Genomic DNA, 24,954 nt, shown 5'->3' with positions numbered 1-24,954 from the left:
GTATAAATTCAAAGTTTTCCCAACTTTTAGGCAACAGGAAGCTAAGACTCAGTCGTCCCATTTAGTTCAAATTACAGATTCTTATATTAAAGATATAGTCAGAGGATAAGCCATTCCTCATGCCTCTGCTTTAATCAAGGAATGTGTAATTTTAATCAAATGTACGGCGGTTTGCAGAGACATAACTATTTATGCTGTCACCACAAATTGCATTCGTGCTTTTGTAAGAGGGGTAAAACCATGGAGCGATTTGGGGATTCATCGATGGAAATGAAGGATTCAAGATGCCAAGCCTTAGCAAAAGTAAACCCTGGAAAAGTTACTCCTCAAACAGGTAATCGAAAAACGAACTAATTAAATTGCAAATACTAATCATTTGAAGTTTAAAGGTAAAAAGACGTGTAAAGGGATTTGTTCTCTTAGTAACTCTTTGCCAAGCCAAGGAGGCCAAAGAAAAAAGGTAATTTTCCGTACACCCAAGTACTTAAGATTCTTTTAACATATAAATTTTCAACTAAGGTAGAAGAACTGATGTCTGCCGTAAACTTAAATTCATCTGCATGCTCAACAATGAAGTTATATCCAAAAATGGTATCTCAAAGTATTAAAAGACCTTCAGAAGTAAACAAAAAGAACAAAATAGGTCCTAAATTGATACCAGAATTGGAGCAAGGTCAGAGAGCTCTTGTAAAGGCCAAGCCGAAACGTAAAAAAGTAATTGGTAAAAAGATTATTGCAAGATCAACAGCTGGAAATATTGAACAATGCCCTGATGATGATGGTATTTGGTGAGTATACTTATCTGGTTCAACATTTGTTTTAACGAAACTCTTTAAATCCTTTAGGTTCGAGTGCAATGTACCATTTCGTATAAATATTCCGTTTCCTATTAGTATGAAAAATCTGTTTGGTCCCCAGGCATTTTCAGGCAATAGGAATTTACAGATATTTAAAGCCCTTGTCCCGACCAGAAAGTTCCAGAGAGATAGAAAATCGGAATGTCCTTTTCAATTTACAATGTGTCCTGCTCTACCTTCACCAGATCCAGAATCTGATACTTGCTTCAAGGCAACCAAATTCTCAAAGAAGAAGTGCTGTAGACGAGAAAGAAAGCACTGTCCTTGTGAGATATCCACTCAAACGATTGACGAAGAATCCGACCCTGTTTTATGCTGCCTGGAACAAATCAGAAACCAACTAGCTGACAAATCTGCTGAGAACCAAGAGAAATGCATTTATCGCTGCTTTGCAGAAAAGTCTACAAGTGTTAAAAGTATTCAGAAGCATACAAATAAAACTAATATGGAAAATATAAAGAACTCCCCATCCAAAGAGACTCATCAAGAGATAATGGATAAAAAGGACAATCTAAAAATTTCTAAGCCCGAAAGTATCCAGAAAATATCACCAACTACTTCTTTAAACATTTTGGCGCAACCAAATCCTCAGGTTATGAAATTAGAAACCAAAAAAGGTTTACTTAAAACTCAGTCAAAGTCAGACTCTATACCTTCAGAGGAGCCAAGGATTGCTGAGAAAGAAAAGGATTTAAATTATGCTCCCAAACCAGTTTCAAAGTCAGCCATTTGTTTTTGTAGGCTCTCACAAGTTCTTCATAAATGTACAAGAATAGTGATCCCCTGCTCAGTGTGCCGGTGTCACTGCTTGAACAGATCTCATATGTTGAGGCAATATCCTGAAAAACGCCAACAACAAGGAAATGAAAGCCAGATACCACCTACAACTACATTTAAAGAGGAAGACGTTGATATCAAACCAAGACCTATCAATTCTATCCAAGAAAATGAATTGCCAGGAAATGATAACCAGGAATTTAAACCTAGTTCAAGCCATCCTCAAGACCCAATATTACATGTCGGTACAGATAGACAGACAGGTAAAATGACTAGTTTGAAACGCGTTCCGGAACAGCCTAATAAAATATTGAAAGATAACAAATTAAAAGAAAACAGCATGCCTAGAGAGGAATATCCTCAACACCACGTCGATAATAGACCTTTAAGCAGCGAAAAAAGTAAGCCTCAACACAAGACTCTACCTAATAATCCCAGTGATGGGGAGAATTATCCAGAATCTTTAACCGAGCTTCAAGGCTCAGAATACTCCTCTCAAAAAGGGCACTCCAATATTAGCAGCAACGAATCCATTTCATCATCAAAAGAATTTCATAGGAGTCATAAAAATATTAATTCAAGTGTTCATGAGTATAGTTCGAAATCAGATAAATCCTTAGAAGGTACTAAATCAAAAAAACAAAAGTCGCATAGAAATGCAAGCAGAAATAAGAAGCATAAACAAAAAAATAATCGTATAAGGTCTGGCAGCGAAACTATTCCCGAAGTCTCGACTAATTTTACTCAAACTTGTAAAAATGACGCAATATGTGATATAGAAATAGACTATGAAAGCTGTGATAAAAGCGGAAGTAATATCGGTGCAAATTCAGACAAAATAACTTCTGAGAAGACCTTTCGACAGGGAAGAGAACAGACACCCGAAGAACAGAGAGTATATAATCCATATCGAAGAAATAAAAAGAACTTTGCAGACATGAGCAAGAATTCAAAAAAAATTGAATCTGAGCAAGAAAAGTTGACAGAATCGTTTAGTGTTGACCAGGAAATGAATGACATTAAGGAAGGTTCGAGCAATATCACTAGGAACTCGGATGAAATAAGTACCTTCAGAAACTATTCAAAAAGCAGAGAGTATAGACCTTACTGCGAGATGGACGAGTATACTGAGGGGATTATGCCTGAGACCTCAGAAAGCGAGTTTAAACATCAATTAACCCATATTCCTTATCAATGTTGTAATGAAAATAGAGAATTGTATTACAAGCAGCGCTCACAATCAGCTCCTGAATGTTGGATACTTCAATGCTCGCAAAGAAATCAGACGCCACAATACCAAACATTTATATCAAGGAAGGAAAATTGCAAAGAATACACCACATATCCTGAAAACGTACTTGTTCTTCAGGATGAAACTTGCGAAAGCGAATCAAATGAATGTGTACTGGTAATGGATGACAATGAATCTTTAAATACGAGGTGTTGTACGTGTAAAACTCCGGATTATAGTATCAATGCTGACATTTTAAAGCAGCTCAAAGAGCAAGAACGGCTTTTTAATCATGTTCAGGATGTTAGTATTATTCCTAGAAACAATCAGTGTCCAATTGACTTTGAAATTTCACCTCAAGAACAAGAAAGGTAAGAACGATAATAAATAAAGGCATATAATAAAAATATCTTTATTTCTAGAGATAACACAACTTTAGTGCCCGTTTCTTATCGTATGAATGAGAGGGAGCTGTTTAATGTTTCCCGACCGAACGAATGGTAAAATATGGCCTATTAAATATGAGTCCATTTATCAATTATTATTTTTTCAGGAGAGATCAAGGGGGAAACTTTACTAAGCTTAAACCCAACCAATTTCAAGTGGCACCAAAAACGAATCGGGTTCCTCCTCAAAATTTAGTATATGGCAAAAAAATGAAAACCCCTAGGGAAAGAATCTCGAATACTTCTTTTAGTCGGTCGGAAGACAATTATCCTACAACTCCTTCTTCTTTTAGAACAAAGTATAGTAGACAAAAACCCACAAGCACTGGGACCCATCGAAAGTCGGTTGAAAAGAGAAAAAACGATTTTCAGAATATAAAACAATTAAGTTGTCCAGACTCCCGCAAGTGTCAACGCAAGACCTTGAGGGACAGTTCTGTTTCTTCATATCGCCATTCACCTCCATCACAATCTAGTGCATCGATAGAAAGTAGGGGTAGACCTAAGACCCCAGGAAATCCATCTTACACTAGACTTACAGGTTTGCAAAATGACTCAAATGATGCTCCCTGTCACTCTAAATCGATTAGATGTACTTTCAATAGCCGGCAATTTGAAGACAGCCAACAATTACTATTCGAACATAAGAATAAACAACCAAGGAGAGATCAGGCTTATAGCCAAAATGGTTATAGATGTAACCGGAATAACCAAGATAGTCTCCAAAGTTTACGTGATACTGGCATTACCCGATCAAATACCCCCGGCTTAACTTGGACTGAGCCAGATCGAACTCCAAAATTAGTAATTCCCTTGGATGCACCTAGTCTAAACAAATCAATTAATCGCTCAAATGGTACGGTGAGATCGACTGATGTGGAAACTCTGCAGACGGTGACTCTAATGCAACCACGAAAACTTCGAGACTCTGAAAGTGCGAGGATCAAAAGCCAGGTTACGGGCTTTGAAAACACCGTTCTTATCGAGACAAGAACGCCCTGCAACAGGGAAAATTTATTGCAAGCCTGTGGACGACCTCCTTGTAACTTCCGTCCTCAGCAATATACTGGGGTTCCTCCGAATCTGCACCAAGGATTTATAGTTTCAAAGCCAACAGAGCATTCTATACAACCGCAAACATCTATGAGTGCTCCACAGTATAGGACCACTTTTGACGCAAATTATCTAATAGATCCACGGGATCAGTGGAGTATTATTAAGTCCCCAGCCTCAGCCCCCGTGATGAATTCTCCATTTCAGCAGCATCAGCATCTAAGGAACAACTATCAGCCAACTAATAGTGTATACCATCATTTTCAGGAGCCTGTACATCATCCAGCTGTAAGTTCCAATGGGCTTGAAAATCCTGGCTACTATTCCCAAACTTTGAAAGAAAACATACAAATGCTTCCGGAGGGATTCTATGATCAGACCGTTAATAAATATAATATAACGCGAATGGATTCAAACTTTCAGCCGCCGCCTTTGATACCCGAATTTCTTCAGGCCCAACAGCAGCCTTTTTTTAGACACCCAGCTTGCCCATATAGCAATCAATTTCAACAACAGATGATAATGGGATCCGCTCCAGACCTCAATCGTCCCTTTATTCCGCCGCAGAACCAACACCAATCTGAGCTGCAAAGTCATCCTTCGTTGTTCTGCCGTCACCAAAGTGTAAAATTGGATGACTACGATCAATCGGAATACCAAATTTGATTACTAAATTAAAATAAACGAATAGTTTTTCCAATCAATTTAAAATGAATATGTAGTCGAATATATACCCCTTAATCGTAGAGCAAAAGGGTACAATACTTATCGATAGACCCAAAAAAAGTTTGCCCATCTGGGTACATGTTCCAGGTGCATTAAAAAAGAGTGCGTCTAGTATGTGTCTAGTTTGCTGCATCTGGGTGCATTCCTAGGTACATGTTCCAGGTGCATTAAAAAAGGGTGTGTCCAGAATGTGTCTTAATTGTTGCATCTGCGTGCATTTCTAGGCGCGTCCAGAATCAGTCTCGATCATGCTTTTTTATCTGAAAATTTTTACCTGAAAATTGTGAACGCCACAGATTTGGGCGGTTTGTGGGCGTTAGAGTGGGCGTGGCATATTCGCGCTGCGCTCAAGGCTACGGAATCTAAATCTGAGATCCGAATTCTCTTTGATATTATTGAGATATTCGCGTTCATACTTACGATTTTTTAAGGTTTGTGGACGGTTTGTGGGCGTTAAAGTGGACGTGGCAAACTTTAGGAGCCACAGTTTCGGGCAGCTTGTGGGCGTTAAAGTGGGCGTGGCACGCTGCTGAAACAAACTTGCGCTGCGTAAGAAGCTCAGAAATCTGCATGCCAAATCTCAATAGCCTAGCTCTTATAGTTTTCGAGATCTCAGCGTTCATTATTATGCTTCTTTAATATTATAAAAACTAAAAAAACTAATATACAATTATTAATGAAGATTGTTATTATTCGACCGTATATTCTAACATGTAACTAATAATTTCAATAAATAAAAACAGTTGCAAATTTTATCATAATTATTTTCACAATTTACTATATGTTGGTACTCGTAAGTGAATTAATTTTGTCCTAACCTAATAATATTAAGTATGCTTTATATCTTGCAGAATCGCAAAAGAGAGATTGATACACTCTTATAAACTACGGGAAAGACGTTCGGATTGCTTTCTTTTCTGGGACAGAAAATCAAACTTTATAAAGGCCGCACTGAAGGGAATCAAGCCACGATACATTTACATTTATACATTTTTTTGTGTAGGTTACTAAGTTCCATTTTCTACTCGAGAGTTTCAAATTATTACCAACGGAATTATCATATTTATTGTTTTAAAATAATAAGATTAACATTATTATACCATAGTATATTATTGTTATTAATAACCTACTAATATTGTATTTGGCGCCCAAGTTGTGATGTGAAAGTTCTACCTATCATTTGGGTATAATATCGATAGTGCAAAGCACGTATATCGGTTTCCCCGTTGCCATCTCTATATATCACGAAAACAACATTTGTTTATATGACTAATTTTAACTTACACTTGTGGACTTGTGAATACACACGCACACGCAGTTCCGAATGAATATGAATGTGGCCAATACGAAAACAATGGGCAACATTGTTGATAAGATAAGATAACTCCCGATCCCAATGTCTTCGCTGCTCTAATGCACATATATCGCGGTGCGAATGATTCGAATTTGTTCAGCAAGTACGCCGAGAATCGTCAGTAAACAATGGCAACTCACGCCGAGAAGGAGTTCTACCAATTGGTACGTAAACCCGAGGATCCCCACTTCTAACGCCACGAAGATCTGTACAAGTTTATAGATGTTCTATATATACAAGTGCATACTTTGGAATGCGGGTGTTGTCATAGTGTAAATGAGGGGATACTTGCAAATGTTTAGACACACACCTTCAGACGCCTTTGAATTTGCATAAACATTTCACTCTAACCCAGAAGTCAGCCTTGAACTAGATTGTATAAAGGAGCCCCAAAAATCACTGTGTTTTCGCTCGATCTGCAACATCATAGAGACCATACATGCTAATTCGAAGTTTCTCCTATGCGGATGGCGGTGACCCAGAAAACTAGAAACTGCAATGAATGTGAATACTATGTGAACTACATCAACTTTTGTCGGTCTTTCAAACTGCAAACAAAGGAGCCTCAAACTTTGTGATTACCGAGTTAAATTTAAGCAAGATAAGGTGTTTTTATAATCTTTAGAATGCATATGTTAAGATTAAAGAAGTTTTTTTGTATAAAACATATGGGTCTCAAGAAGAGTTCTGTATTTCAAATGTTTCATTGTTCGTTAGCTATAAAATGTTTGCCACCAAATTCCCAATGTTGTTTGATAGCCCCTCTAAGACCGAATCATATTGCCGATCAGTGAATCACTACTGACGGCTGAAATTCCAAAAAAAAATTGTTCAGTTATCGGCCGCCAAAACCCTCCATATCTTCTGAGTCAGTAGTTCATTGAATGAATGAAGTTCCACACATGTTTCTCTAGATAACTCTTACAAGTCTTAATAAATGGTGATAACACTTAGTTGAATGCAAATTTATTTTAATATTTTAACTTCCCATTCCAGAACATCAGCGTATCTAAAGCTTTAAATGGCCTGGAAGCGCCACTTAAAACCAAACATGCCCGCTCCATTATTATTATGATCCACAAGGCCAAGGAGGCCAAAACATTCTGGATGATTATATCCCGGCAGCCTTTGATGCAGAACAGATTTACCGCCTGGAAGTTTTCGCATCTGCTGCACAAAGTCTTGCGAGAGGCCCACGAAAGTTCCATAAGGCACTCGCAGAGCCACAAGAAGATGATCCTGGAAGTGGGAAAAATGTGGGGGCTGCTCCAAGATGACATTGGATGCTGTATACAGGCGTACAGCAAGCTGCTGGCAACAAAGTTAAATTTCCACGACAAAAATCGAATGTTCCCCGGAACCCTGAACATTTCGTTTACCGAACTCTTTATTGCAGTCGATAGGGATTTAAATTACTGGTAAGCTAGGCTTTAAAATTGTACAATTTTGACAATATTGAACTAAAAATGTATGATTTCAGCTTTCAACTATGCGTGGAAATTTTCGACTACTTGGAGGATATCATTGCGCTGCAGTTAACAATATTTTCTTCCATGGAAAAATACAGAATGTCGTCGATGACACCGCAAGGACAATGTAGATTAGCGCCAATAGTTTGCCTTATCCAGGATTCAAATGCGCTGTACGACTTAAGCGTTCGATTAATGTTTAAACTTCACGATGGTGTACCATACGATGTTGTTTCCGGACACAGAGATCGTTTTCATGGCCTCTTTCTAAAGTTAAAGAGTTTCTACAACAACGTACGACCGCTTCAGTATTTTAAGGACTTAATCACAGTCCCGGAATTGCCGGACTCAAGTCCCAACTTTAAATCCCAGAACGATTTCACCAGCTATGTACCGCCAGTTGTCCACGTACCGCAGGAGCCCGATCCGGTTGTCGAGGATCTTGTGGATACCAACAATCACGAATCGGAAGCCTTTAGTCAGGCCCAACAGCAGTTAAGCATGCTGGAGGGTATAATAAGTGAAAAAGAGGCTGGCATTGAGGAACTTTCATTTAAATTGGTTGCTCTGCAAAAGAACTTCGATGAACTGCAACAAAGTTACAGACACGACGTTCAGGAGTTGCAACAAACTAATACTGTCCTATCAAATGATCTGGTTTTGGCGAGAGAAATGTGCGCTACATTCCGGATGCAAAACGATGATCTTGAGATGCAGCTTAACCAGAACCCAATCCTCCTACGTAAGTTACTTTTAATCAAGGAACTGCCCAAAATTAAATTACCTCTTTTTTAGAAAAAGCTATGGAGGAAGAGGAAAAGCATAAGTTATCCTCGGAAAAATTCAATAAACTCAAAGCGCTTTACACGAAAATTCGGGATGAGCACATTCAGTTATTAAGAGAGGTATGAGTAACGATGATATTTTCAGCTCACTTTTTATAAAGCTATTATTTTCAGCAAAGTGATTGCAATAAATCCCTAAATAAAGAGAAACAAGTAAATTCACAGCTTTTGTTGGAAACAAAAGAACTTACCAACGAAATTTCAAAAATTAAAGGAAACGTTGAGGAAAAAGAGAAAGTTAACTTAGGTCTGCAGAAACAAATAGAAGAGCACAAGGAGAAATTATTTCAACTCGAAGTGACCAAAAACGAAATAAAGGAGAAGTTCGATGATGTGGTTAAGCAAAAGGAGATTCAAGAACTAGATATTAATTCCACCTCTGAAAACTTGCGGTTAAATTGCTTAAAAATCGAGGAACTTAATGCCACTCTTAATGACACCAAGGAAAAACTATCCAACGCCGAAAGCCAAATAAATGCTAAGATCATAGAAATCGAAAATATTTCAAAATCTTTTGAAGCAGAAAAGACAGCGCTTTTGACCAAGATTGAGCTACAAAATGTCGAAAGTAAAAGCAGTATTGATGCTCAAAACGCTCAACTGCAACAAACGATAAGTAACTTAGAGCAGAGAGATAAAGATTTTAATGAAGCAAAGATTAGGCTCACCACCGCCGAAAACCAAATTAGCTTGAAGACCGTTGAAATTGAAAACAATCTAAAAGCCTTTGAAGCGGAAAAGGCATTGCTTTTAACTAAAATCGAGAAATTGAATCTGGAGCACAAAAACAACAGCGATGTAATAAATGCTCAATTGCAACAAACCGTTACTAACTTGGAGGAAAAGGAGTCTGCACTGCAGGTAAATAAATGAAAAACAGTTCTTTTAAAAAGTAGTAACATTATTTTATCAACAGCAAACCCTGGAAACTGTAAATCAACTAAGGCAGGACAATATTTCAGTTGGTCAACGTAATGATGATTTGCAAAGCAAACTCACCATTGCTGAGGACAAACTAACCCAAGCAACACAACAAATTGAATCCGTTACAAGTTCGTATCAATCCTGTAGCACCGATTTAAGCGAACTCCGAAAATTGGTAATCAAAACTGTGAAAGAGATCTGCAACTCAAAGTTAAGCGGTTCGGAACAGCAACCATTGGATGCGGTTCCAAGCATAATAAGTGAAATGGATATTCTTTTAAATAAGTTTAATACCTCATCCGCTGTAAGCTATACAGCTTCAACAGAAGGAATGAAGGATGTTATGTATTTGGGCTACGTATTTATAAAGTTGTACGATCAGTGTGATGTTATCTACAAAACAACGACAGCAATTGAGACGGGTCAGGGTAAGCTAAAAAACCAACTTATAAAAATTGATAGTATGTGATTAAAAAAGGTTTTTTTTATTCTTAGAGATTTTCACGAAAACATCCTTGATATGTACAGATGTCTGTCGATTGTTTCAATATTTGTTAAACAATGAAACAAAAGATCAGGAAAGGCTACATATCATATCTGATATAGAAACAAAGCTTAAGGATGTTCGAAAGTTAATTGAGAAAATAAAGGCCTCCTTTGAACAAAAGATTGATCTGGACAAACTTCTCGAGATAGAGCTTCGCGAAATGGATGCTGCCATTGATGATGCAGCCTCAAAGATAACAGATTTACTCGCAAAGGCTCGGGAGAAGGACAACAAAACCAATCTGGAGGTGAACGGAAAAATTGTGGACGCATGTACAACACTGATGGAATGTGTGAAGGCTTTAATCCAAAAATCACGTCTTCTGCAACACGAAATTGTGGCATCCCAAAAAGGTAGTTACAAAGTAATATACGAATATTCCCAGAAGCTTACAAATTGGCTTTTAATATTTCAGGAAATGCCAGTGCCAATGAGTTCTATAGGCGAAATAGTCAGTGGTCGGATGGCTTGATATCCGCTTCGAAAATGGTGGCGAAGGCAGCCAATTATCTGGTGGAGGCCGCGAACAAAGCCATTGAAAGTGAATCTGGTAAAAACTTTGAACTAATAGTGGCGGCCCAAGAAATCGCGGCCTGCACAACCCAAATGGTTATAGCGAGCAAAGTCAAGGCGGAACGCAATAGTCAAAAGTTATCCGACTTAACGAAGGCCTCGCGAAGTGTAACACAGGCCACAGGAACTCTCGTGGCCACCGTTAAGGATTGCAACTCCCAACTGGAACAGCAAAGTGAAATCGAACTTTCAAAACTAACGCCATCACAAATTAAAACGATGGAAATGGAAATCCATGTTAAAGTACTCGAAACCGAACAAGCTCTTCAAATGCAGCGACTAAAACTCTCGGCGTTTAGAAAAGAGCATTACAAAAATGCCGATTATTAATTACATTATTTATAAACCTTACTAACTTTACAAAGTTTATTTTTTATTAATAGTGCACGACATGACAAATAATATATGTACACTACGGTCATTTCATCCGAAAATGCTTCCGTAATATTATTTGGTTAATGATTCCATTTTGATCACTTTTGGATCTTCGGTATTTATTAAATCATTTCTTTTCGAAATGCCTATTTACCTAGCATTCATAAAATATGGGATTACAAATTCTAAAGTGTTTATTTTGCTTACTAATTGGAAAATAAAATAGCATCTATTGCCAAAGAAAATAAAATGTAAAACTTGTTGTCAAAAGGTTTATGTTTATTATCACGAACCGGCTTATTGCATTTTATAAAACGGCATGTTCACGTTCATCAAAGACACTTTTAGCGTAGTTTATCTAAAAGAAACAAGTATGAAATATATGTGATAATCATTTCAAAATTTGTAAAAGTAAATAAAGTTATATGCTAATATGTATCTTGAGGAGGTTTCACTTACGCATCTTGATGCAGCCTCTGCAACTTCCTCAGATCGACAGCGTATCCTCGGCCTGGTTACTTTCGGACGATTTGTGGATATCTCAATGTAGTGGCTCGCTGTCGCTCTACTACTCGTAGATGGCGTCGTGCCCACATTCGTCACCACAGGATGGCACGATAGTATCTCACTTACATGACAATCAAACATAATAGTTGGGATGCCGTCGCTCAATGAAAATATTCGTACGTATTCGGTAGAAACCAGCAGGCGTAATCTAGCCTCTTTATCGTTCCAAAGATTCGCTTCGTATGAAATGATCTTTTCCGAAAAGTTTTTTTGATTGATAAGGTAAAGATATTGTTGTCCCTTGCTTTGACGATTGGAGTACAAAGGTAGAAGACCGCCCGGAGCACCAGTAACACATCTGGGAAGCCTTTTCCTGTCTGGAGCGTTTCTGTGACTATCCCGGCTGGTTTCTCTGACCGCACTTGCAGTTTCCGAAGCCAAGTCCAACACTCCAATGATGGGTTTGGTCACTGTGCCCACCAATCCCTTGCCCAGTCCACTTAGGAAGCCAGGCACGCCATCCGCTTGGGCACCATCGTAAGTATGTCTCACTATACTCGTTACTCCGCCTAGCAATCCGAAGCCGAGACCTTTCAGACCCGCTGCAAGGTGACCTCCGGATGTATTGGTTTGAAGTTCCAAAATTCGTTGTCTCGTCTCATTGTCGTGGTCATCCAGCACAACTTTCCCCAGACTGTCGGACAGCGTTTCCGTTAGCTTTGCCGTGGAGTTTGATATGCCATGCGTAACATTTTTCACCAGACTCTTGACGGAGCCCTCAAAAATCAGTCCGGAAACTCCTTCAGAAAGATCGTTGGCAAAGCCCAGTGGATTTCCAAGAAAATCGACACTGCCCAAAATTGCAGCCGCATGCCATTTGACTTGGTTTATGTAGTGCTTTTTCATTTCCTTCAGGTAAACATCCATTGTCTCGAAGTGCAATCTATCGGAGTACCTGTCTAGCTCAATGCAGGCATCTTCGAATTTGATTAAAGTGAGTCCAAGTGCCTTTTTCGTTTCGTGCAGTTCCACCGGCAGCTTGGATGAAGTGAATGCTGAGAGCCGAACCTGTATTGAAAAATTGCATCATTATAAGATCCTAAGATATATGTTTCTCAGACATACCTGTGTTGCGCCAATGCTTAGATTCTCAAAATAGAATCTTTTCATATCCTGCAGAATTGGCTTATCCTCAGAGTTTTCAAATTGATATTGTACACTTAAGTTCTGTCGGTTGATTTTGCCATATCCCAGAAATGAAGCCACTTTTAGAATAAGCTTCTCTTCGAGATTCGCAGTTAGGGGCTTCAGGTCCAGCGTTAAGTACTTAAATATGATCGCGTTCTTGTTGGGGCAAGGTAACATTTTAAACTTTAGCACGACTGCATTTTTCGTTGGGTCCTGGTCATTCGAAGTTTGCGTATGTAACGCTATCGGACTCGCCGCATCCAACAACTGATTATCGATTTGTATATACGAGATGTTCAGATCTAAAGAATTCTCCAACCCACTTTGCACTATATCACAATGGATGTGGTCAAGGCTTATAAACATAATTTCCTCGCAAGGCTTTCGAGCTATGAATGAAATACCGATTCCTTTAACGAGCTCTATATTAATCTGAAAGTAAATTGTTAGAAATTAAAATTGTGTTATACTTTAAATTATTTCTTAGTATTACTTACCAGATACTCATGGACGAATGCGACTTTCCCGTTATCCGTAATTTGCCTATTGTTCAGAGAAGCATGCATCCATAATAAATCGGGTGTAAGGAATACTGAATTTTGTTTAATTTTAATATCACATATTTCGATCGTGGAAATGGGTCCATCCATTCTTGTTGAAAGCTCTAGTTGACCCGATCCAGGCCTTAATTTCTGTGCCACAATATGCTGTCCAATCGGTATGTATTTCTTACTCGACTGTGACTTGTTTTCAGTTCGCCCCACAACTGCTTCGTAGTCGGGCTTCAAGCCACTCTCTCCAAAACGCGACTGAAATGTAGAATTTATCAATAAATAATTAAAAAAGAAATGGTGAAAAGATCACTTACCTGAACGCACATATTGGCATGACACATTAGTCGGCCATTCTCGAATCTCCAAGTCTGCGTGGTAGCCCTTTGCTTATTGGGTGTTCGAACTACCAAACTAGTAAACTCCATGGGATTTGGAGCCTTTTCTAAATCCAGAACAAGTCGCACTGCATTCGCATCGTTTGTTTGAATCGGAGGAGTGGATCCTTCATGTTCCAACTGACCATTTGAGTTCATCAGCCACAGTTGGGAGCGATCACCCGAGTTCTTTTCCACTATCACAACCTTCTTACCACGTACGCCCAAAACCAAATGTCTGTGTACGTTTTCCTCCTCATTTGATCGCTCGAAAGTGCCATGAAATGCAATGTAAATGAAATTGGTGTACGTCAATGTTTTCTTTACATTGCGTGTGTTGTTGATTGGAAACTCTATCATGTTTCCGCCGGGTGCCTCCATCAGCAAAGTCTGCGCTCCCAAGGGATCATCCATAACATAAGACAGGGAGGACTGCGGTCTAACTGGCGTAATCCAAACGGGCTTGGATCGCAGCTGTGAGAAATTGATGACGACTTCCGAACAATTGTCAATTCGAATCGGTGGTGGTAAGGTGCGAGCGTCCGTAAATAAAAGTATGAAAGTGGCATCTTTAGAGATGATCTCCAATCGAAGGAAAAACATTTCTCCCCACTCGTTTCGCACATTGATATACAAGCTCTGCACATCATTTATGGGAATTCCCTTCGACCAACAGCAACACTCTATCTCCGGAATTCTCACGCAAATAATCTGCTCTTGATCCCAGTTGGGCCAATGGAAGGCGAAGTTGCAATCTATAGGTGCTGAAATAATTTTACGCGGATCGGGGCGGTCCTGAAATAATAATAAAAACTTGTATGTAACAGATATTTAATTTAAATGTTAGCATTACAACTCACATAGTTAACAATATCGCACAGTTGCATGAACTCCAGTTTGTAGCCACTTCGATTGTGCAAATGGAATCTGGGTGACAGAGTTACGAAGGTCGTACAAGCATACAATCCTCTTCCCCTTCTAACGCTAATGCCAATCGCATAGCTTCCTCTGGTATTTTCGGCTCGAAGTTCCCGGTCAGCTAAGTCCTTATGCGTGCTAAAGCTTTTGCACCACTGAAAGATAGATAATACAAGTTGAATGATAAATAATTCATAGATCTAGCTAACTTACCAAGTTGTTAGAGCCAAAAGCACTACCCAATCGTAGGACTAGGGCTGGTGATCCTTCCTGATCGGAAAACGAGAACATTAGCGGGGCCACTTGTCGCGCCGTCTCGTGCTCCTCAAACTGTCCTGCCGCTGTATTATTGGTTCCTTCTTGTTTACAAATCAGGGGCAGTCCTGTCTTGTTGATTATCCAAACAGGAGCACTGATATAGAGTTCCATGCCCTTGCCTTGAATCGATTGTATAGATACGCGCAAGTGCAACTCCCTCTTCTTGATATCAACCAACTTCAATTTCGGCTCTATAACACCCTTGTGGCTTACGGGAATCTTCAGTTGACCAGAGAGTTGAAAGTTGTCCAGGGTGATGCTCAAGTTTAGGGGCTGGCATATGTTAACGTTGTAAATATTTGCACTCTCCGATGAGTTTATTCTTCCGGTGGCGTGCTCATGGATCTTGAACATCAGATCGCAGCAGAGCATGTTGTTTATCTTCAAAGGTGGCAACAAAGTTATCTTGTGGCCCGGTAAATTTTGTTCCTTAGAGTGGTATATTTCCCTGCTTATGTTTACTAGTGTGTACAGTTTACTCTTGGTATTGTCATAGCCAACGAGGAGCTGTCGAGTGTCGTCCTTGCCGCATTCTTTCCACATAATTTCCTCATTACTAAATCCAGTGTCCTCGTAAGCCTCGCTTTCACTTGTATTATGTGCCACATGCAACGATGCTTCGATAAACTTCAGTGGCAAAGTTAATTCTTCGTTGGGTTTAATTACACTAATCGCGGTAAGTCCATCACTGTGTGTGCTCTTCAGGGACATTTTCAGGAACACGTTCCGATCCATCTTGTTTATCACCCCCAACGAGGACTTTACTTTTATCAGCTTCTGGGCAGATCCAATCAATGAGATATCAAAGACTATCCTGCTTTTCGTTAAGAACTGCGAATCTAACTTAGTGGTTCGGAAGAACACCCCAACTTTGTCCACCGATATTGGTCCAATCAAAGTCCAGCCATGGATTTGTACAAAAATCTGATGTAAATTCAATTGGTGCGAGTGTACGTGTCTCAGTTTACTCTTTTGGGTGAAATCAAATGTTTTGGTTTCATTGGGTTGCACAGAATACCAGTTCTTGATCAATTCAAACTGGTGTAAGTCGGAACATGTTAAATCCCCAAGGGGAGCATAAATCGGTTTGAAAAGAAGGGGTGTTCCGCTGAGATTCTGCAGGGCGAACGGAATAAACGGAGAGCGCTGCCTAAAGTTCTTGGCTCCATTGTCATTGAAGTCGTTTGTCCAGTTCTTCAGAACCATGTTGAAAAGCTCTATGAATGTGGACGTAACATTTAACTTGAGCATCTGCTTGCTGGATACCCCAATCTCAAATCTTTTTTTACTGTCCAAGTGACCCTTGGTGTACTTCCACTTTAAGTTGGACTCCCACGTCTCCGCCACCGGTTCCCAGCCGCTAAGTCGACGATTGTAATAGTTCACGGAAGCTTCGGTGTCTATATTACCCAGGCTATAGTGCCGAATGTTGGTCTCCTTGGGATTGGGATCCTGGGTTTTGAAAGTGAAGTTCAGCAGGAACTTCGAGAGGGAAACTTCCAGCAGCGGCACATCGGCATCCATGCAATCGTCAATTATAAACACTGATATGAGACTAGCGTCTACCACAGCAGTTTTCATTTCCAGGGCGGGATTTCGGTAGGAGTTCTGTTTCTGCTGAGACAGCCAAAGAGCTGCATCGTTGATTTTCCAATTGTTTACTTGCATTGCATATAGACAGTCGGAAAGCTCGAAACCCATTGCTACGAGGGGAGCCACCTTTTCCAGATCAGAGTCAGCCTTTGTTATAACATTCTTTGAACGCGATGTTTGTGCGGGCAACAGTCGAGCCATTCTGGAAAATAACTTAACGTCCACATAGGATAGCCGAATATTCAAGTGTTTCTGAATAAGGATGTTCAAGCAATTACTTCGCAGCTCTATAATTAAAGTGAACGGATCGATTATGGACAGTGCGCTTTCTTCTTCGGCGTCTAGGGTGCAAGAAAATATTTCCAAATGGTTAATGTCCAAGGATATCGGCACAATATTACTATTCGGCTTATAACATATGACAGTTGTACTTTTCAAAATTATTGCGTTCGAGTCCAGCCGACTGCACTCCTCTGCAAATATGATCTCTGAATCTGTGATATTTACAACGTATTCCGTGGAAATGGTGTTGTCGATCTGAGGCTTTTGTGGAATCTGACTTGCCACGGTATTTACAACGGGTGCCGGTGAGTCCTCTTGCAAGTATGATTTTAATTGGTCCAGAAAACTGAGAAGGGCAAACACCCTCATGTTATTGAGCATTATAGTATATTTGCTTAGATTCCCTTTCTTCCTGCAGTGGATCTCAACCTGCACGGAATTCTCTATCCGCACTTCCTTTTTCGATGGTTCCAATATGTTTTTGAATACGTTTTCATTGCTCCTATCGGTTTCGTTCCTTTCATCAACGATGAGAATATTGCTTGATATCAAATCGATGTCTTGTGAACCGTCGCTGAACAAGTCGATTTCCAGAGTGGACTTCAAAAAGTGGATGCATGCCAAGGGTTCTATAACAGCGCTATGCGAAGTGTTTAAAGCAAGGAGTAGCGACACGTCTTCTAGTAATATTCTTATTGAAATTAGAATCGATACAGTTTTTGACACTTCATTTTTCGGCAATAGGTTAATTGTCGATAGCCTCTCAATGGATGTGCAGCTGTTATTATGGTAATTTATGTAGATGTCATCTGTTTGTTCCCCAATATTGTTGTTCAAAAAACTTCGAATTAACTTGTATTGTTGAATATTGATCAAGCCATTCAATTTGGAGAATGTTCCTTGAACACTGATGTCTGGACAGACACGGTTTACATCTACCGAAAGATTTCGCTCCAATTGCAGGTGAAGGAAACACGACTCGTTAAAGAATGGTTGACCTAATCTTTGGAAGTTCATATCAGCAATTATTATTCGATCCTTCTCCTGGTCAAGTTTTGCTTTCATTGAGCTCCTTTCGCCGGAGAATAAGTTTATATTTACCAGGTCAATTCGCATTACATCCAGGATTTCGCTTTTACTGGGCTCTGCACTCATTTTGCTTATTATATTATCGTCACTGGCAAAATGGAAACTATTTTTCAAGGTAAACTTGCCAAGGTAAGCGATTATCACTTCGTTTCTGTTATAGGAAGACGGAAGTACAATAACTGGAGAATCCGCTTGAATCACAAGCTTCATTTTCGACGGACGCATATTCTGTTCATTTCCATGACTTTGTTTCTTTAGCTTTCTTATAACAGGCTGTAAAAACATAAAACAGGATTTAAACAAACAAGGAACACGCAAAGATTCTTGAATATTACCGTTTGCAGTTGCAGCAGATCTTTAACAAAAACATGTAGTTCAGTGGAAAAGCGTTTGGTGTGAATATAGTGCACTGCAGACATGTTAATTCGCAGGGTTGAGTCGGTGTCCAAAGTTTTTAAAGCTTCCAAGTCGACCAGTTTTCTAAAAAATATAAATATTTAAATAAAAATAGAATACAGTTTTTTTAAACTTACTTTTTAAATACAAAGTTTAAGGCTTCTGTCCCACTTGTAAGAAACTTTTGCTTATAAATGTTTCCATACTTTGTAAGATCATAGACAGACACGGATCCCAGGCAGCCTTCAACAATTTTGGAAAAGGGGTCCTGAAGAATCATGAAAACAGCATTCGACACATTTACCCTAGATAAAAGAGACTCATTCCGAATCAAGGTAAAGTTAAAACTTCTTATTGACACCTTCAGTTTACTGCACAATTGGTCAATATCTGAAACAAGAAATATTAGCATTAATGAGGATAATTTACAAATGGCTACTTACGTTTTTCCACAAGCTTCTTCTCTTCTGTGTACTTTTCATTGAAGTTGTCAACCGAAACAAGGCCAAAAAAGTCGAAAATGGTATACCAGCGTTCCACGCAAATGGCCAAGTTCAAGCAATTAAATTGAATTGAACTGGATTGTTCAAGTTTACCCTTCTGAGCAGATCTTCCTGTATGTGATTTGTAAGTAACTAAGGTTTGACTTTCTTTTTTTCTACCCAGTTCACTTTTGTTACAAGAAGTGAACTTCTTGTCTCCGCTGAAAACTTTGACCTGCATATAGTTGAAGAAGCACGAAGGGACGGAATTGGATCTACTTTTCAGGGAATTGCAGTAACTTGGTAAGTCGGGACACGAAGATGATGACATTTCATTTTTCTTAACAGTTTTTTCAAGATCAACCGAAGTCACCATATTTCTAAACGGCGATGTTAGGTCCGATTTTAAGTCCTCCATTAGTACAGACTTTAACACGACTTCCAAATCTTTGTCACAACCCTTGGCCATATGTTTTACATTAAAGTCTTTAAATGTCAAATTAATCAAGTCGTTGTGGTATTCATTCTGCAGGTTAATTTGAAATACAGACACTGAAAACTGAATAGTAGTGCTAATGATGGGTTCATCATCACTACTCAAAGTTGGTTCACTATCTCCGTTTTGATCAAGATCTTCCGAGTCATTAAAAGCTCCATTTGAGAAATTAGTGGCGTAACGAATGCACTCCAAAAGTAACTCGTACTGTTTTCGGTTTAGGGATACTTTCAGGGCTTCAACCATACTTCCTTTCACCTGCGAGTTTCAAGAAGTTGAAAAATAAATAATTATACCTAGCATATTTAATACTTACTGATAAGCTGTTTAATTGTTTTTCTTGACCACTATCTTCACCATATCCAGCATACAGATGTAAAGTAATTGCTGTGTCGTGCAGTATGGGAATGGCATCCTTATTTTTAGCAGGATGAACATTGAAACTGTATTCCCGTTCATCAATATTCAATGAGTAAACGTATGTGTTTTTGATTTCAATTGTATACGACTCGTTGAAATCATCTGAATCACATTTAACTGCATTTGAGCAACTTATTTTTCCCAAATTTGCTATCAGTACATTTGTACTCGCGTTGGAAATCGGCAGAATAATTATTGGGCTACTAATTATGATATCAAGCCTAAGAAACACAAATTTTAGTTGTTGAATTGTTTAAATTTCAAAAATGTCTAGGCTTACCAATTGTCCTGGTGATTTCGCTGCGGATGAACTGGTCCGATTTGCTCGACAGCCCTAATCTGCTGCACAAACTCCTTAGCCATATCCGTAGCTTTATTACCAATGGAGGTGGCAAATTCTCTACAAATATCAGGAAGTGTTATAAGATATGCAAAATGATATGATTTCAAACTTACCGCAGGCTCCTTTTGAAATACGTAATGCAAGCGTTCACATCCCGCAAAAACCTGGGACAATGAGTATATGAAGCGGAAGCCATACGCATTTGGAAAGTGCAAGTTGTTTTGTCACTCCAATGACTTTGAAAACTAATTGCGTCACTTTCGTCGCTCTTTTCTTCATTGTAGTTATTTGAGTATATTTCATTGGAAAGCTGGCTAAGAACAGTTTGCTTATTTGTGTCGGAAGCTCTCAAAATTTGATCACGGCCCACAGAAAGAATCCTGGGATGGCAAAAGGCCTCAGAAGTAATGTCGATAACTTGTATTCCGCCAAGAGATCCGAAAACAGAAAGATCCGATTGAAAAGAGGCATTGATTTTGGCCTCCGTCAAAGTGACAGTTCCAACTTTTCGACCAACATTAAATTTGTCTCTTTTGATGGTATACAAAAGTAAAATATTCAATCGGAAAAAATCAAAGAATATTTCGTTATGGTTTTTACGATCGACTTGGTCATCCAATTCTATTGGTATTTCAGTCGATTCTTTTGTTGGCTCTAGGCTTTCATTTTGAAATATATTTTGTGCCAAAAGAGTCCTTTTTGCGAAGTTAAGAATTTCAAGAATAGTATCCTGATTAGCTGATTAAAAATGTTGAAAAATAAGTTGTATGATGTTGAAAAAACCAAATCATGTAAATACCAATTATATCCAAACTGTTAAACGTGATGTTGGTGGTGTGAAGTTGCTTTGAATTGCTATCATTGGGCGGAACAATTTTAATGTCAACCGATATTAGCGCCTGTGAATCCTCATCCTCGCATAGTTCTGTTGATCTATCTCCTAAAAAAAAATGCATTAACAAATAAATTAATAACAATTTGTTGAATGTTAAGTAGATATTAGTTAACGAAATTTTTTATCAGCACAATTTAAATTGTTAATATGCAGTTAGCTCGCATTACAAATAAATTATCCTTTTCTCAATTCGTACATACCCATCTTAATATTTTGAACTGCTTTTGTAATCATGTGCGGACTAGTAGCTCTATCGAAAAAATTTGGAGATCCAGGCGAAGTCGGAGAAACAATTGCGCTATGTTTAAGGCTGCCAGATAAACTATCCATTCTATAAAACGCATAAATGTTTTTGAAAATTGATTTGACTATTTTAAATTTAATATGAACATATACAATGCACAAGCAATCATGCACACAGAACAAATTATTCAACCGGATATTAAAAAAAAAATATTACTAAGCTAAGCAACGAAATGAAAAGCAATCTATAAAGCGTTGGCATAGGACTATAAAAGAGGTACATACCCGACATGTCGGTGGCTAGCTACTAATAGTTCGAAATCAGGACCGAAAGACTGAATGGCATCTACTAAGAGCAATCCGTGAACCGACATGGAAATATTAGTCTCGCTCGATTCTTTTACTAATCCAGCTCGTGCCCCGATAATTTGGAGCTCGGCAATGCTTCTTTCTGTCGACTGCATTTCTATAACCAGTTGGTCCATTACAAACTCAATGACGACTCGACTTCTATCGTCTTCAGCCAAGTTTTTAATTCGTTCACTTGCGTAAATCGTGTTGCCTCCTCTGTAAATATCTTCCATTTCCTTTGATGCTTTAATGATGGGTTTCATAATGTTACAACAATTATTTATGAGTTCTTCATTCCCATGGATTAGTATTGTTGGACAGGTGCCAAAGAGCATAAACGAAGGATATTCAGGATCGACAGTGAATATATTTCTCTGCTCAAGAGTAAGGTTTATGTTAAATTTATCAATAAGATGGAAGTTCGAGGATGTTTTTAAGCAAGCTTGCCACCTTTCTTCATATTTGCAAACCAAAACTTGAAGGTTGGTGAAATTTATCAAGTATTTATCGTAAATCTTGTTATGCAGAACGTACTCCAACTGAACATTTTTGTTCAGAAAACTTTCCTTATTCGAATTTTCAAGAAGGGTAGGAGATTCTGAACCACTTTTCTCTGATGCAGGTGGTGTAGAGCATGGTGTCAAATAGGTTTCATCATCATCGCTTGTATTTTCCGTTACAGCCGATTCTATCACAGGTATAACTCTCTTAACCTCCATTTTTCGCATTTCCAGTTTTCCAAAGTCCAACAAGACCATTAACGAATTACTAACTTTGTAATTTTCCAAGAAAATTATACGAGGGGCGAAAATTTCAATTTCGAACATCCAAATCTTTCGGTTTACCTAAAAGAAGAATATCAGAACAGTGAAATTTTATTTCAGAAAGATTTACTCACCTCATTGCCGCTAAACATTTCATTCCAGTTTTTCATAAAGTCTGTTTTCTTATCGACTCTATCGGGCGGTGAGTATTTATTGGAATTTGCATCAGCCAAGAAATCCAAGAGCCACTGAATTGCATCCTCATTATAGATAAGATCTAATCCTTTTGATTTTATATTCAGCTGAAATCGTAAGTGATTACAATTTTCGTATTGTAATTGGAATAGGGTATCCTCCTGAAGCGCATTCTTAACTACTTGGTTGGGTGTGGCTATATTCCCTGTTTGCGGCTTTATTAAATAATTGTGCATTGTTTCACTACTGGTTTTATCTATTAAATACACTTCTTGTAATGATATGCCCACAGTGTAAGAAGTTAACTGTGGGCTTAACTGGAGGTAGGCAGAAAAGTTATTTAATTGCATTTCCATTGATTTCCTTCGGCCATCATTTAATTTATCTTCGGTCTGAAGGATTACCAATCCTTTCAGTAGCTTTATTGAAAAGTGCCCAAAGACAGCATCGCTTTTTAAATCCGAAGAGTTCTGAAGTGAGTTTTCCAAGGCAACTAGAATATCGTCTTCCAAATGTTTCAACGATTCATCTTGTTCGTTATTGGGGGTACTGGGACTGTTGGCGTACCAGCCCATCCAGTTTGGAAACCAATGAAAGAGCATATTCTTTCCTTGCTCGCTGTGCGATTCAAAGGAAAAACCTTTTGTGAACACTTTTTCGAAACATATCCTTCTCATTATGGTTAAATCCGAGATATTTCTGTCGCTTTCAATGTAAGCTTTGAACTCTTTTTCTTCGATGGACAGATTTTCATTTGGATTCAGAATAATCGTTTTATAGAGAAGCATGTAACGAAGGTTTTCCTTAAGAACCAACCACTTTTCTTCATTCTTTTTAAAGTCAAAACCATGACAAACGGTAGCATATTTCCACCATGAGCTTGGATTGCTTTCCACGCTGCAATTGGGCCGCTTTAACCTGTACTGCCGAACTTTTTTAACTTGTCGGATGTCTGAGAGCTTATCTAGCATTTGAAGACGCTGGACCTGCAAAATTACAAATTAATTATAAGGATGGTTTATAAATATAAACAAACAATATAATACATATATGGGGATAGGAAAGTTACTTAAATGTTTATCTAACTGACATATAATTACTTTTATTTTAAGGCTTGGTTAGGTAGGAAGAACCACATTTTGTAGTACTCGATAATGAAAGTTTACCATATTATTTTATCACCAAATAGACATTTTTTTCGGTAGAGGGGAAAGTTTCGAATTGGCTTAGGCATTTTAAGTGTCTAAACTGAAAAAATTATTGCTATGAACTTTAGACTTCCCTTCTTCTTCCCTCTTAAAACGTTGGCTCCGCAACTCACCTTGGATATGTCTATGACTACCTCGGGAACCAGGAGTTCGCAGGAAACCCTGGGCTTGTCTTTGGTACGTATCACCTGTAGGCACTTGTCGCGCTTCCACCTGGCCGTTGCGCAAATGGGCTTGATGATGAAGTTGTGCGGCCTCAACTCGCAGGTCGCGTGCAGTTTCTCGAGGATCTCCTGGTTGGAGTACGACTGACATTTGATGTCCTCGTGCAGCAGATCCCAGTAGACCGAGAGCTCTTTGAGCTCTACCAGCTTATAGTTCATTTCGCTGTTGCTCATCTTGTACGACCCATTGGTCCAATCACAGTCGCAGCTCTGGGCGGTCAGGGATCCGATCTTGATGCCCGTGCATATCTTGCTCTTGCCGGTGTCCACGATGTCCTCGAAGCGAAAGTGGACATCGGATATCTTGAGCTCGATGTTGTCAATGATGTTGGTGGCCATGTTGGTGCCGTACTTGAGCCAATTGTTGTAGGAGGAGAAGTAGTACGACTCCATTTGCTTGCCCTTCTCGGACCGCCATCCTGCTTCTGCGGCGTCCAGGACGGCCAGCTTGTACTCCAAATCCTGAACCTTCTCTTTCTCGTAGTCCCAGTTGTTCAGGTTCTTTGGACAAATGATGCAGAACAGACCCTCGATGGAGATGCACCAGGGTGAGGTCCTAAACTGGCGGACAGGGACCTGCAGTTTGATTTTGCGTATGCTGCCGGCGGTGACTTCGACCGGCAAATTGAACGAACGGAGGGCATCTTTGCGAATGGGTATGTTCTCGAGCTCAACCTCGCCTGCACAGAAAAAGATATGGTATATTCGATGCGGAATAAAGATAAACAATTATATCACATTACCCGATAGCAGGGCCACTGACAACTGCGCGGAATTCAAGTTCTCCAGGTACTTTCCAAGATACGTATTCAACACCCAAGTTATGAGGTCCCGCAACATGCTTGTTTATTTGCCGAGGACGCTAATCCTATTAAATATTTGTTTTTAACTTCTTTCCTTGGAACCAAAACTATAAACATATGATTGGGGACTATCT

General features: G+C 39.0%; 4 protein-coding genes across 4 annotated transcripts; 3 read left to right on the top strand and 1 right to left on the bottom strand.

Moving 5' to 3' along the window:
- Positions 1 to 54: 54 nt before the first annotated feature.
- On the top strand, positions 55 to 1,669 carry LOC139353266 (uncharacterized). The gene is made up of 5 exons (XM_070996938.1): positions 55 to 334; positions 390 to 460; positions 520 to 788; positions 846 to 1,569; positions 1,649 to 1,669. Exons 1-5 carry the CDS (start codon positions 142 to 144, stop codon positions 1,667 to 1,669), a joined length of 1,278 nt encoding a protein of 425 aa, XP_070853039.1. The 5' UTR covers positions 55 to 141.
- Positions 1,553 to 5,075, top strand: LOC118877203 (bromodomain-containing protein DDB_G0280777). Its single transcript, XM_036814545.3, has 3 exons — positions 1,553 to 3,236; positions 3,288 to 3,365; positions 3,419 to 5,075. Exons 1-3 carry the CDS (start codon positions 1,681 to 1,683, stop codon positions 5,028 to 5,030), a joined length of 3,246 nt encoding a protein of 1,081 aa, XP_036670440.3. The 5' UTR covers positions 1,553 to 1,680; the 3' UTR covers positions 5,031 to 5,075.
- Positions 5,076 to 6,324: 1,249 nt separating this feature from the next.
- Hip1 (Huntingtin interacting protein 1) lies at positions 6,325 to 11,615 on the top strand. Its single transcript, XM_036816251.3, has 8 exons — positions 6,325 to 6,608; positions 7,441 to 7,862; positions 7,925 to 8,655; positions 8,709 to 8,818; positions 8,873 to 9,619; positions 9,675 to 10,110; positions 10,178 to 10,582; positions 10,645 to 11,615. The coding sequence occupies exons 1-8, from the start codon at positions 6,573 to 6,575 to the stop codon at positions 11,130 to 11,132; spliced, it is 3,375 nt and encodes a 1,124-aa protein (XP_036672146.3). The 5' UTR covers positions 6,325 to 6,572; the 3' UTR covers positions 11,133 to 11,615.
- On the bottom strand, positions 11,354 to 24,926 carry Vps13D (vacuolar protein sorting 13D). Its single transcript, XM_065864651.2, has 19 exons — positions 24,761 to 24,926; positions 23,907 to 24,697; positions 22,525 to 23,571; positions 21,561 to 22,471; positions 21,233 to 21,363; positions 20,937 to 21,077; positions 20,251 to 20,875; positions 20,075 to 20,194; positions 19,691 to 20,015; positions 18,840 to 19,632; positions 18,534 to 18,786; positions 18,336 to 18,480; positions 14,932 to 18,273; positions 14,661 to 14,873; positions 13,741 to 14,595; positions 13,370 to 13,681; positions 12,810 to 13,304; positions 11,637 to 12,752; positions 11,354 to 11,535 (listed from the first exon to the last, which is right to left on the bottom strand). Exons 1-19 carry the CDS (start codon positions 24,855 to 24,857, stop codon positions 11,485 to 11,487), a joined length of 11,763 nt encoding a protein of 3,920 aa, XP_065720723.2. The 5' UTR covers positions 24,858 to 24,926; the 3' UTR covers positions 11,354 to 11,484.
- Positions 24,927 to 24,954: the final 28 nt, after the last annotated feature.

This window comes from Drosophila suzukii, chromosome 3 (assembly GCF_043229965.1).
Source record: "Drosophila suzukii chromosome 3, CBGP_Dsuzu_IsoJpt1.0, whole genome shotgun sequence".
Classification (NCBI taxonomy): domain Eukaryota; kingdom Metazoa; phylum Arthropoda; class Insecta; order Diptera; family Drosophilidae; genus Drosophila; species Drosophila suzukii.
Note: the sequence above shows the minus strand (reverse complement) of the source record. Positions and strands in the feature narration are given on the sequence as shown.

Bases quoted from the DNA above. Each gene is read 5' to 3' on its own strand.
- LOC118877203 (XM_036814545.3), top strand. From the start codon at position 1,681: ATGTTGAGGCAATATCCTGAAAAACGCCAACAACAAGGAAATGAAAGC. The intron at 3,237-3,287 runs GTAAGAACGATA...CTTTATTTCTAG, and splicing joins TCACCTCAAGAACAAGAAAG to AGATAACACAACTTTAGTGC. The intron at 3,366-3,418 runs GTAAAATATGGC...TTATTTTTTCAG, and splicing joins GTTTCCCGACCGAACGAATG to GAGAGATCAAGGGGGAAACT.
- Vps13D (XM_065864651.2), bottom strand. From the start codon at position 24,857: ATGTTGCGGGACCTCATAACTTGGGTGTTGAATACGTATCTTGGAAAG. The intron at 20,195-20,250 runs GTAAGTTTGAAA...TGATATTTGTAG, and splicing joins TATTTCAAAAGGAGCCTGCG to AGAATTTGCCACCTCCATTG. The intron at 14,596-14,660 runs GTGAGTTGTAAT...TTATTATTTCAG, and splicing joins TGTGCGATATTGTTAACTAT to GACCGCCCCGATCCGCGTAA.
- LOC139353266 (XM_070996938.1), top strand. From the start codon at position 142: ATGTGTAATTTTAATCAAATGTACGGCGGTTTGCAGAGACATAACTAT. The intron at 335-389 runs GTAATCGAAAAA...TGAAGTTTAAAG, and splicing joins AAAAGTTACTCCTCAAACAG to GTAAAAAGACGTGTAAAGGG. The intron at 1,570-1,648 runs GTTTCAAAGTCA...TCCCCTGCTCAG, and splicing joins TAAATTATGCTCCCAAACCA to TGTGCCGGTGTCACTGCTTG.
- Hip1 (XM_036816251.3), top strand. From the start codon at position 6,573: ATGGCAACTCACGCCGAGAAGGAGTTCTACCAATTG. The intron at 6,609-7,440 runs GTACGTAAACCC...TTCCCATTCCAG, and splicing joins AGAAGGAGTTCTACCAATTG to AACATCAGCGTATCTAAAGC. The intron at 9,620-9,674 runs GTAAATAAATGA...TTTTATCAACAG, and splicing joins AAAAGGAGTCTGCACTGCAG to CAAACCCTGGAAACTGTAAA.